Source organism: Callorhinus ursinus, unplaced genomic scaffold, assembly GCF_003265705.2.
Source record: "Callorhinus ursinus isolate GAN/ISIS: 27379988/994484 unplaced genomic scaffold, GSC_fseal_2.0 scaffold15, whole genome shotgun sequence".
Classification (NCBI taxonomy): Eukaryota; Metazoa; Chordata; class Mammalia; order Carnivora; family Otariidae; genus Callorhinus; species Callorhinus ursinus.
This window is the reverse complement of record NW_027397077.1, coordinates 6,390,996-6,403,495: the sequence shown is the minus strand read 5'-3', so window position 1 is coordinate 6,403,495 and position 12,500 is coordinate 6,390,996. Positions and strand designations below refer to the sequence as shown.

The 12,500-nt window shown below is 49.8% G+C and overlaps 2 protein-coding genes across 5 annotated transcripts in view; both read left to right on the top strand.

The window, feature by feature from the left end:
* The first annotated feature begins 522 nt into the window (after positions 1–522).
* GPX1 (glutathione peroxidase 1) lies at positions 523–1,395 on the top strand. Its single transcript, XM_025885371.2, has one exon. It carries the CDS (start codon positions 581–583, stop codon positions 1,205–1,207), a length of 627 nt encoding a protein of 208 aa, XP_025741156.1. The 5' UTR covers positions 523–580; the 3' UTR covers positions 1,208–1,395.
* Positions 1,396–10,042: 8,647 nt separating this feature from the next.
* USP4 (ubiquitin specific peptidase 4) overlaps positions 10,043–12,500 on the top strand; it is a 49,350-nt gene continuing 46,892 nt past the window's right edge. For 2 of the 4 annotated variants that reach the window (XM_025884734.2, XM_025884733.2), the window contains exon 1: positions 10,069–10,223. In XM_025884734.2, coding sequence (XP_025740519.1) covers positions 10,123–10,223 — 101 coding nt within the window. In that variant the 5' untranslated portion in view covers positions 10,069–10,122. Of the gene's footprint in view, positions 10,224–12,500 lie in introns of all 4 variants that reach the window. The other 2 variants (XM_073901196.1, XM_025884735.2) reach the window with 2 other exon arrangements.

The following is a 12,500-nucleotide window of genomic DNA, read 5'->3' as shown; positions in this document are numbered from 1 at the left end:
CATTTTGGAGCCTGAGCCCTGGCTGCCCCCGGCAATGCCCACTTTCCTCCAACTTAACCTTCCTAGAGCCACAGCGCGTCATCGCAGAGAGAACTTGCCTTGGCAGCCACTGCCAACTGCACCGCCACCGCAAGTCACAGCTCGCTCTGTGCACCTGGCGACAATAGGAGACAGAGTGCAAGAGAAGTAATGTGGCTTAGCCTGGGAGGGCTGTGTGGCCAGGAGCGGCAGCCGCTGCTGTTGCTGCCCAGTCTCCTTGGGCCCTGCCCCATCCCTTAACTAAAAACCCTTGAGAAGGAACCGGAGCCCTCTTGAACCCGAGCCCTGGGTAACTCGCGGGAACGCCACCAGCCCCGCGCTGCCTAGACGGGACCTGGCGTGCCTGCGGTTCCGCACTGCCTGGGCGGTGCCCGCATCCGGCCAGGCCGCACCCTCCCACCCGGCTGGAGGGAGGGCGGAGGCCGGATGAGGCGGGGCCGAGGCGGGGGGGGGGAGCGGCTGGAAAAGTCCCTGCGCCACGTGACCCCGCAGTCCTCGCTGTCCGCTGCCGAAGCTACGCACTGTAGTCAGAAAGCCCGTCATGTGTGCCGCTCCGCTCGCCACCGCCGCCGCCGCCCTTGGGGCGGCGGCCCCGCGCTCCGTGTATGCCTTCTCTGCGCGCCCGCTGGCCGGCGGGGAGCCCCTGAGCCTGGGTTCCCTGCGGGGCAAGGTGCTGCTCATCGAGAATGTGGCGTCGCTCTGAGGCACAACGGTCCGGGACTACACCCAGATGAACGAGCTGCAGCGGCGCCTCGGGCCCCGGGGCCTGGTTGTGCTCCCCTTCCCGTGCAACCAGCTCGGGCATCAGGAGAACGCTAAGAACGCAGAGATCCTGAATTCCCTCAAGTACGTCCGACCTGGCGACGGGTTCGAGCCCAACTTCACCCTTTTTGAGAAGTGTGAAGTGAATGGCGCACAGGCGCACAGCCTCTTCGCCTTCCTGCGGGAGTCCCTGCCTGCCCCCAGTGACGATGCCACTGCTCTCATGACCGACCCCAAGTTCATCATCTGGTCTCCCGTGTGCCGCAACGACATCGCCTGGAACTTTGAGAAGTTCCTGGTGGGCCCAGATGGTGTGCCTGTGCGCAGGTACAGCCGCCGCTTTCCAACCATCGATATCGAGCCTGACATCGAAGCCCTGCTGTCCCAGGGGCCCAGCAGTGCCTAGGCAACCCTCCTACCCCTGATGCTTGGCAGCGCTGCCCTCGGGATTTCATCGATGACGGTGTTTCCTCGAAATCTGCATGGAGGAACACCTGATTTCCAGAAAAATCCCCTGAGCTAGGCGCTTTTGTCCATCCCAGCACCCCCTCCCTAACAAGCCTCCTCAGTAATAAAGTGGTGGGTGTCAGCCAACTTTGTGTGTGTCCTGTGTCAGTTGGGGACATCTTTCCTAGTAACCTCATTGTCACAGGGCTGTGAGCTTAAGTGTCGTGTCCCCCCCCCACCCCTTGGCCTTTATTTATTTTTTTTGAAAGATTTTGTTTATTTATTTGACAGAGAGAGACACAGCGAGAGAGGGAACACAAGCGGGGGGAGTGGGGGAGGGAGAAGCAGGCTTCCCGATGCGGGGCTCGATGCCAGGACCCTGGGGTCATGACCTGAGCCAAAGGCAGACACCTAACAACGGAGCCACCCTGGCGCCCCTGGCCTTTGTTTTAGCCAAGCCTGAACTTCCTAAGCTTTTGTCTATAGTGTCTGGAAAGCCTAACTCCTGTCCCAGTGTTTTTCCTTCTGCCAGGATATTTAGTAGGGCCATCCCAAGGTCCTGTTAAAAGAGAAAATCCAGATTCCAAAAAGAGGAAGACAAGTCAAGAGCCAACTGCCTAATCCCAGCAGTAGGCCACCTTTCTAAGTATTGAGGCATGAAAGGACATTCATAAAAGAGAACACCACGAGTTCCCACTCACATTCAGAATCTGTGGCTTCTCCAAGTGTGAGGTCCACCCGCTTCACACAGTTGTAAGCCCATGCAATTTTATAAATTTTTTCCTATTTGTTAGATCTTTGCATGTTGCCGCCCAGGCTTGTTTATGTCTACTCCCATGCCACCCTTACTGCTTGTTGCCTCTCATGTATTCAGAGTGAGAAGAGTATGCAACTGGGCCTTCTGACCATGCCCTGCTTGGCACTTAGCAGTTGGAATTGCATGGTCAGGCCCCCGGTAGGGGCTTATCTTCGAAGCCAGCTGCTGCTTCTCAGGTGTGGTTTGGGTCTAACCTCTCTCTCCCTCTCCTGTCTCTAATGCCTATCTTTTGAAACAGACCTGAAGCCACTTCCTATCACAGCCCAGGGGACTCTGGGCGGCTTGGATGCAGCTCCTACTTGGGCAGACAAGGATGCAAAAACACATTAGCAGCGTCTCCCAGTCCAGAATGTGGGCTCATCGTTCGGTCCTGTGTCATGTGTTCTGTTGGCTGCCAGGAATGCAGTCCTCAGAAAGGCAGAAATATATAGTTCTGAAAAGCATGTGTAGTTCTGAGGCAGTACAGGGTACTTTGAGACTAAGAGAGCCTGGCCCAGTAGGCAGGACCCTGCTTCCCTCCTGGAGGAAATGACAGTGAAGCTGAAGAGAAGTCAAGAAGCATTTAGCTGAGGAATGAACTGATGGAGGGTGGACAGGCAAGGGGTACAGTGTGCAAGGGTCTGAGTGGGAAGGGGGCACCACTGACTGAGCTGGACAACACAAGGACAAGCAGGTTTGGGGAGAAGAGTGTTCAGATTCAGACATTTTGCATGAGACATCCAGATGGAGTGTCTGGAGCAGGTAGTTATAAGAGGCTCAGAAAAGAAGTATGGGTTGGAGACAAAGATCTAGCCCCGGGGACAGTAAGTAGCCATTGGAGAGTAACAGATCACCTGGGGAGAATGGTGAGAAATAGAGCGGGGGGGGGGGGGGGAGGGGCTCCTGGGTGGCTCAGTCGTTAAGCGTCTGCCTTCGGCTCAGGTCATAATCCCAGGGTCCTGGGATCGAGCCCCACATCGGGCTCCCTGCTCAGTGGGGAGCCTGCTTCTCCCTCTGCCTCTGCCTCTCTCTCTGACTTTTATGAATAAATAAATAAAACATTTAAAAAAAAGAAAAAGAAATACACCAGGGGGGCCTAGGCCCGAGGCCTATGGATTCCCAATCCTGGGTCAGCTAACAGGAACAGCTGGTAGAACCAGGATGGAGTCAAGGGGCCGTGAGGAGGGATATTTCATAACGGTGGCTGGGGCAAGTGCTTGTGGACTGAGTGTTCCTCAGCAAGTACAGTTGCAGGGGGGCAGCTGGAATTGAAACCAGATAACCAAGTGTCCGAGATGTGTCAGGTCCTGTTCTAGGAGCTAAACATAGAGCCCCCAAGAATCGCCAGGGTACTTGTTAAAATGTTCCATGGCCCTCACCCAGAGATGGTGCTTTGGAAAGTCTGGGGACTTAGGATCCTACTCAGCTACCTACCAGCTGAACCTGAGGACAGACTTTCTGCTCCAAGTGTCCCCTTTCCTGTAAAGGGTCAGTGCCGCCCAGGCCACATTGTCTGGTTAGGCTCTAAATGGGAACCCAAAGGCTTTCCAGACTAACTTCAACCGCTTCCCTCCCAAGCTGCTTGGTGACTCACTCTTACTCGCTCACTTTTTTTTCCTCTCAGTTTTTGCCTTGGGTTGCCAAAGAAGGGAACTTCTGAGTTCCCAATGTGGCTGCCCCTGTCCTCCTAAGACTTCAAGCTGCCGGCCTCCCTTAACTGAAAGTCATTTCCAACTCGTTGTCCTTCAGGAAGAATCAAGAGTAAAGCCAATTAACACTACCTCTTCCTCCCCAAGAAACTGGACATCTTCCCCCAACACATACAAATACACACTCCTACACATACACATTCCTTATCATTCAACCATGAAACCGCTACTGGCTCTGATCTGCACCCACCCCACCCCATCGTGAATCCGCAGTTCAAATGAACAAGTAAAAGCAAAGGAATCCCAGCAAGCCTGCCTGAGGTCCAAGTGTTTAGTTAAAGTGGCCGCAGGACATTGCTTGATCTGGGAGCAGGCAACAGCATTTCGGCCACAGGCCTTCTGAAAACGGAATGGGCCCTGCTGTTACTCAGGTTTGGAAGCTTTAGTTTTTGCAGTTCTTCCAGAAATAGGGTTTTCTTTTTGTTTTTAAAGCATTAAATCTCATAAAATCATGTAGAAGTACATCAAATTACCTCTATGTACCCTATAAATTTTACAATTTTATTGGTCAATTAACCCTCAATAAAACAAAAAAAAATCTGATAAAATAGACACTTCTTGCACAGTTAGCTCTTTATCAGATGACTTCCTCATTCTGTCTCAGTGTAGTTCCACAAACAACATTTAAAACTAGCTTATTTTTTTTTAAATTAAAAATAGGGGTGCTTAGGTGGCTCAGCTGATTAAACGTCTGATTTGGACTCAGGTCATGATCTCAGAGTCCTGGGATTGAGCCCCATGTCTGGCTCTGCACTCAGCGGGGAGTCTGCTTCTCTCTCTCTCCCTCTCCCTCTGCCCCTCCCCCTGCTCATGGTCCCTCTGTCTCTCTTTCAAACAAATACATAAAATCTTTTTTAAAAATTTAAAAATAAATGAATAAACAAGTAAAACAGGTTTATTTTCTCAGAAGTACTCCTGGCCTTATCAGTTCAATAAATCTCTTTATATCTTTTTTTTTTTTTTTGAAAGAGAGGGAGGGAGAGCACGTGCACAAGGGAGGTGTGGGGTGGAACGGGTAGAGGGAGAGAGAGAGAGAATCCCAAGTGGCTCCATATGCATCGCAGAACCTGACACAGGGTTTGATCCCACGACCCTGAGATCATGACCTGAGTGGAAATCAAGAGTCGGACGCTCAAACGACTGAGCCACCCAGGCACCCCAGTTCAATAAATCTCTTAAGTTTAAACTTTTGGATAATACTAAGTAAAAAACACTGCCTAAAGATTTCCCTAAGAGAACGCAGCATGGATCTATAAAGAATGGGCAGTGATTCCTGCCAAAGGACCCTGAAGTTGGCAGGTTTTTGTTATATTAACAATCAACAAATAGGCTGGAAGAACATGCTTTCATATACGGAGGTGTGACATGGCTGGGATGGCTCTAAAATAAAGCCCAGCTCCAGCTGGTCACACAAGTTACCAGACACATGCTTTGCATCAGGCATTGCTGGATTGGGAGCTGGGAGCCCAAATAAGAGAAGTTCTTGCCTAAGCAGTAAGGGCTCATGGGTCCGGACCCTAACCCTGGGAGTAACAGAGAAGCAAACTCTGAGCCCCGACATCCTTCAGCTTTGACCTCCCTAAGAACTCAACTCTAGATTTGTCATGTGAGAAAGCAAAACAAAAATCATCAACTAGGTAGGCAGCCTGCTGATGGGTATTCTGTTAGTTGCATCCAGAGGCACGGAGACTGACCTGATATGACAGTGTTGTGCTAGGCAGAGGCCCAGCAGCCTTTCCATCACTCATCTCTCAGACAGAACACCCCCTCCCAATGCCCCCCTCCCCAGGCCTAGTATAGTTGCAGCCAGAAAGGCTAGAGTAAGAGACCACAAAACAGGCCCACTTCATCCAAATGCCTAGAGTCCAAGCAGTATCCAGGGGAATGTGTAGCCGGCCTTGGGTGGTGTCTTACAGTCCTACAGGCCACCTGGCTCCCACAGGGAGGCAAGTAGAGGGGATCCGATTCTCCCTGCAGAGGAAGCACCTGTTACCCTAGCCTCCTCTGTCCCCAGCACATAGCTATGCCTCTGTACATGTGTGTGTGAATCCAAAGACGTGTTGGTTCCCTGAGCATCCCTTGCAGACTCATCATACATGCCCAAAGTCCAGTGGGAATGTTAGCATCTCTTGCCCCCTGTACCAGTTGCTTAGGTTTCCTCCCCAGCAAAGTGTCTGCAGCATCACCCTCCATGTTCCTGGAGCACTTTGTCACACACCACACAAACTGTAATTACATGTGAAAACATCTACCCCAACCATACTGGCTGTTTATCTCTGTGGAGGGAAGGGACTATGAGTACCAGTGTGTAATAGATTATTAGTCAAATGAAAAAATGACTAGTATCTGGTATTCTTCCATTCATTCATCCCGGAAAGGCCTATTGAGAATTTTCTCTGTACAAAGGGCAAACAACACAATTAAAAGCTAAATACTTGTGTATTTGGGAAGACACCAATGGTAATAGAATTAGAGGAGGAAGAGAAGATACTGGCCACACCTGGGCCCAGGAACCCACCCCCCTTCTGCCCAGTCAGGCCTGGCCACCAATAGTGGCATAACCAGAATGGAATCTGTCCAACAGCATGAGTCTTCACTGCCCGAAAGATGATCCCACTTCCTCTCTGAGATTCCTTCAGGTCTTTGTCTGTCACCTTCCCCAGCAATCTAATCCTTCTGTAACAGAAGTGATAATGCCACTGATAAGATGTTTAATTCTTCTGAAATGTACTTCTAGAGGCTTTTCCTTTTTCACAGTCCCCTGGGCGGGTTAAAGGAGCACAGACAAGAAGGAGACAATCATTCTTCCCTGAAGAGAACTGTAATCAGAAGCTGCCCAGTGTTTGTGAGCACTGCCACACATGCCCTGTCACTGCTGGCCTAGTGTGCACCGCCGCTTGCCCTGGAGGGCCGACTCTAGTTAGGTGTAGAGCAAGCCACAGTGCCAGCCAAGGCAAGAACTTTATGATTTGGAACCAAATAAAGCTTCAAGTTCACACACCCAGACATTACAAACTCTCAATTAGGTCATCACAGTCCACGATCAAGCAGTATGTGACCAGTCAGTCAAATCTGTTTCCTCTAGCTCCCTTCATGCTTTCTTTCCTGTCCCTGTGGCCCAAGCTATCATGGCAATGGGTGGGTTGTTCAGTCCTGGAGTTTGGTTATGAGGCCAGGTGAGTGCCCTAGTTGGACTACACCTCCCCCTAGGGTAAAAGGCCCAACAGAGAATATGCCCTGGTGCCAGGGTGTCTCCTGAGATGAATCACTCATTTCCTCCCAAATCCACAGGTCATCCACAGCAGCAGGAACACACAGGCAGATGTTCATTGTTTCTAGTTCCCAACCTTTAACATTTTAATGAAACTCACTAAAACTGTTCTGTTTTTTAATTTATTTTTTAAAAATTTCTATTTATTTAAGTAATCTCTGTACCCAACATGGGGCTCAAACTCACAACCCTGAGATCAAGAGTCACATGCTCTTGCGACTGAGCCAGTCAGGCACCCCATTAAAAATGTTTTAATACTTTGGAAATAATGATTTTCTGACTATGAAGTTTCACATTATTCCTCGCATTAATATTTTTTTAAAGATTTTATTTATTTGTTTGGCAGAGAGATAGAGAGCACAAGTAGGCAGAGAGGCAGGCAGAGGGAGAGAGAGAAGCAGGCTCTCCGCTGAGCAGGGAGCCCGACGCAAGGCTCGATCCATCATGACCTGAGCTGAAGGCAGCCGCTTAACCGACTGAGCCACCCAGGCGCCCCTATTCCTGGTATTTTAACTACCGGCACTTTGTGATCTTAGTATAAATTTTTTAGGAACTACCCACAATCAGAGCAAGATTTTTACAGCCATTTAATAGCACCGAAGAGATCCTGCCTTAAAAAGGTTTTCCAAAGTTTTCTTATTTACAATTAGGTTTTGTCCCCTTTTCTAGTGGAGCCGAGGACTTGTCCTACTTCCTTAAGACTCTGACCCATGTCATAAATGGTATAGGAGAAGTTGCTAAAGAAAAAGAAGAGAGTAGACACCCTCTAATGTAGGTTCTGAAGTCATGTCGATAACCCAGCTTTCTTTTTCCATAAACAACAGGGCTAAAGGTAGTGTTTCTCATTTCACAACATTTTTAATGCTTTCAAATAACTTTCACAGAAAGGCACTCAGATTGTCAGGGCTGGCTTCCCAGATGTAGAATTACCACATGGTGGTAACTCTTGTCTGCAGAGGATTAACAGCTATAAGGTTATTCGGTTATTCAAGGCGGTTTTTTTTTTTTTTTTAAAGATTGTATTTATTTATTTGACAGAGAGAGAGATAGCGAGAGCAGGAACACAAGCAGGGGGAGTGGGAGAGGGAGAAGCAGGCTTCCCGCCGAGCAGGGAGCCCGATGTGGGGCTCGATCCCAGGACCCTGGGATCATGACCTGAGCTGAAGGCAGACGCTTAACGACTGAGCCACCCAGGCGCCCTATTCAAGGCGGTTTTAATTCCAAATTTTCTTTTCCTCTCCTATCTACCCAACTACCAAGAGGCCTGTGTTACCAGATGGTACCTGAGGGGTGTCCCAGGCAGTGCAAATTCCATTCATGTTAATTTCAATTAGCCAAACCCGGACATTAAAATAGTAAATCTTTTCAAAAGACCTACCACACCTTCACCTAGCCAGTGCTCCTTCCTCCATCCCCAACACTGAACAAGGCTCATCTCTTTCTCCTCTCCTCCCTCATTGCCATCTCTCCAGTTAAAGGTTCTTAATAGGTCTCTCCTGGGCTTCACCATTGTGGGTATAAAGCACCCTCAGCCATTTTGTCTCTGCTCCAAAACCTTTTACAATATCTGTGGGCCATTTAAAGCAGAATATGTGGCCCATCTGGCCTCTGTTTTAGCTTTAGATCGAAGGTTCTTTCCAGTAGTCTGTGCCCAACCTAACTAGTCTAACACTCACTCTTTGATTCTGCCCTTCTTGTTCCAAAAACTGATCCGGTAATTTCCCTTCCTATAGCATGCACCACGATTTCTATGCTTCTTTAAAACCACACTCAAATGCTACCAAGCCAAAGTCTGCCGTTCACAAGCTGGGGGGTCTACAGTCTTTGGTTCATACCCTTTAATGGCACTTACCTACCACACACTGCTTGACCCTGGGGTTATTTGTGGAGGATCTCTTCTCCATTAGATTGTTTCAAGTCGGGCACTGTGACTTTTTTTTTTTTTAAGATATTTATTTATTTATTTGAGAGAGAGAATGAGATAGAGAGAACATGAGAGGGGGGAGGGTCAGAGGGAGAAGCAGACTCCCTGCCGAGCAGGGAGCCCGATGAGGGACTCAATCCCTGGACTCCAGGATCATGACCTGAGCCGAAGGCAGTCGCCCAACCAACTGAGCCACCCAGGTGCCCGGGACTTATTTTTGAGGGCAGTCACTGCTAGACAAGCGGCTAGCCAGCTGCCCGGTCTCCTCCTTGCTCTGGGCTTACTTCCCACTCCATGAGGAGGGCTGGGTTTTTTTTTTTTTTTTTTTTTTTTTTGTATGCAGGGTTGAGTGGAAAACATAGTGTTCAGGACACTGCATCTTGTTGCAGCAACAAATTAAGAAGCAGCTTGAGCACCTAATGTGGAGAACACACCTGGACCTCTCCTTCTTCCCCCGTTGCTATCGCCACTCAGCGGCTGCTTGTCTCCCTGCCAAGGCAAGTAGCTAGCTCAGTGTGGAGGGCTTGGGGAATTCTGTCGTGGGTGATTCTGGCGTCTAGACTGTTTGAGAGGAGTGTTAACGACTAGACCACACCATCGAGACCCGATCCCAACGCGCTGGTGCACCCAGCAGTCCCCAAAATCCCTGTAGGGCTAGGGCAGGCACCCCGATCTCACGTTTGGGCGGCTAACGACTGGCCTAAGGTCTCCAGCTCAAAGCAAGAAAAGCTAGTTCCTGGGCTTTTCGTACCTGGCCCTGGGTTTATCTAAGAGTAGGCTAACACCGCGGGCCCGGATGGGTTGCCCGAGGGGTCAAGGGGCCTGCGGTCAGGGGCCTAGAGATGGCCGGGCTAGACAGAGAAAGCGACTCGGAATAACCACGCCGCGGCTCCGCCCACAGGGCGGGAGCACTGGGCGACTAGTTTGCCAGCGCCCACCTCCTCTTCCGGCCCCCTCCTGGCTTCCGCGGCGCACCCGTGGGAGAGGGACGGCGCGTGAGAGGCGGGGAGGAAAGGCAGAGGCGGGAGGGAGGGCGTTCGAGGCCGCGGCGCGAGGTGGGGCTTGGAGCACGCGCGCGCGCGCGTGCGTGCGTGCGTGCGTGCGTGGGCGCGGCCCACAGCACGCCGTGCGCGAGGCGGATGTCCGGGCCGGCTGGGCCGGGGCTGTGGACGAGATGGCGGAAGGTGGAGGCTCCTGTGAGCGACCGGATGCGGAGACCCAGAAATCCGAGCTCGGGGCCTTGATGAGGACCACGCTCCAACGTGGGGCGCAGTGGTGAGCCCTGGACCCGCGTTTACGCCGCCCAGGCCCAGGGGCAGGGGCTCTGGCCCTCAGACCGGACCCCTCTTTCCCGGCTTGGGTAGGGGCCGGGCGGGGGCGGTGTTAGTGACTCTGAGAGGGTGTCCTGGACCCTGCCTCTCAGGAGAGGAACCGCAGAATCACCTCGGGGAAAGTGTGAGGGTTGTCCTGGCCCTTTCGGAGCCCCAGAGGGCGGATCCGGTGGGGGCAAGGGCTGCAGGAGGGGGAGTAGGGGAGTGCTTACGGGGACCTTCTGGATGGGAAGAGCCTTTTACCTTCGAGGACTTGCTGTGTGACCTTGAGCGAAGGCGACCACATCTCCCAGGCCCTGGTGCCTTACTGTTAAAGCCAGGGTAGCAATATTTGGCACCCCCACCTTATGGGTTGAGAAGTTCAGAAGTAGATACTTTTGTAACTTGTAAACTGCGGAACAGATGTCAAGGTCAGAAGTTGAACAAATGTTTGAGAGCCCCGGGTTATTTTGGTGGCAGATGTCAAAAATAATTGTAGCAGCAGTATTTTGGAGTGGGAGAGGAGGATAGCTTAGAGCCTAGATGAAAAGATTAAAAGTCCAAGGTTTAGAAAAGCAAGTCGCAGATAGGAGGTTTCTTAAATTGTTTAGTAGAAGGGACAATACTTCCACTAGTGAAGAGATTCCTGGGTGGTATTAGCACGTGAGAGTAGAAACCTAGAGCTTGGCTTTGCGTCGAATATGATTGAACATCCATCTTTAAGAACTTATGGTGGTGTTGATAATGCCACTTAGGTAACAGAGGAATTGACCAGGGAAGGGAAGCATTGGGATTAGGGGAAGTTCTGATAGGGCTGTGCAGCTGGCCAAACTGTGAGAGGTAGGGCAAGCAGAAGTTACCTTGCTTAGGGGTCATATATGAAGAATATTCAGCAGAACCAGAGGAAGTTTGAGATAGACTAAGATCACACACTAAAAGTGTTTGGAGGGAAAAGAGCATTTTAAAGATATGGATGTATTTATGGATCCTTGTGGCCTCTGGGAAGCTGCCTGATTGCCGAGGTTTGTTTTGGGTGGCTCAGTTGGTTAAGCATCTGCCTTTGGCTCAGGTGATGATCCCAGGGTCCTGGGATTGAGCCCTGAGTGGGGCTCCCCGCTGAGCAGGGAGCCTTTCTCCCTGCTTCTCCCTCTTGCTGTCCCCGGCTTGTGCTCTCTCACTCTCTCCCACTCTCTCTCAAATGAATAGGTAGGTAAAATCTTAAAAACAACAACAAGAACAACTTAAAGGACTCACTGATATAATTGTTGTGCTTTCTTTCCCCACAGAGATTTACTTCTCCTTCTGTCTTAATTGAGTGATACTTTTATTTTTTTATTTTTTCATAGTGATACTTTAAAAATATAACCAGATCAATAATAGAGATTAGAGACTATTATATGTGTATAGTACCATACCTAGACACTATTATATGTGTCTGTGTACTTTTTATTTTAAGCACACGTTTTTATTTTTTTTAATATTTTATTTATTTATTTGATAGAGACACAGCGAGAGAGGGAACACAAGCAGGGGGAGTGGGAGAGGGAGAAGCAGGCTCCTGGCTGAGCAGGGAGCCCAATGCAGGGCTCGATCCCAGGACCCCAAGATCATGACCTGAGCCGAAGGGAGACTCCACCCAGGCGCCCCAAGCACACATTTTTAAAACATCTTCTTTGGTACTCAAAGGAAACCTGAATTGTATGGTGTTATTTTCCCATTTTCAGAAAGAGAATTAGTTTAATGCTTTTCATGTCAAGCAGTATAACCAAACTTTCTGTTCTGGACAAGGACCTCTTTTTTTTTTTTTTTTTTTTTAATTAACAAGAAGTACTGCTTAATAAAGACGTATGTGGGTTTCGACAGCTGGGATATGTACAATTTTTAATTTTTTTTAAAAGATTTTATTTATTCATTTGAGAGAGAGACAGAGAGCACAAGCAGGGGGGAGAGGCAGAGGGAGAGGGAGAAGCAGACTCCCCGCTGAGCTAGGAGCCTGATGGAGGGCTTGATCCCAGGACCTGGAGACCATGACCCAAGCTGAAGGCAGATGCCCAACCATCTGAGCCACCCAGGCGCCCCAACAAGGACCTCTTTAAAGATCATTGTGAAGTTAATGACTTGACCCTTGGCAAACAAGATTTTACTCATAGGAGGACTTCACTTAAATAAGCATTTTGAAGCCAGTCATTTCCTTTTATCTATTCATTCTTTTTTTTTTTTTTTTTTTAAGATTTATTTATTT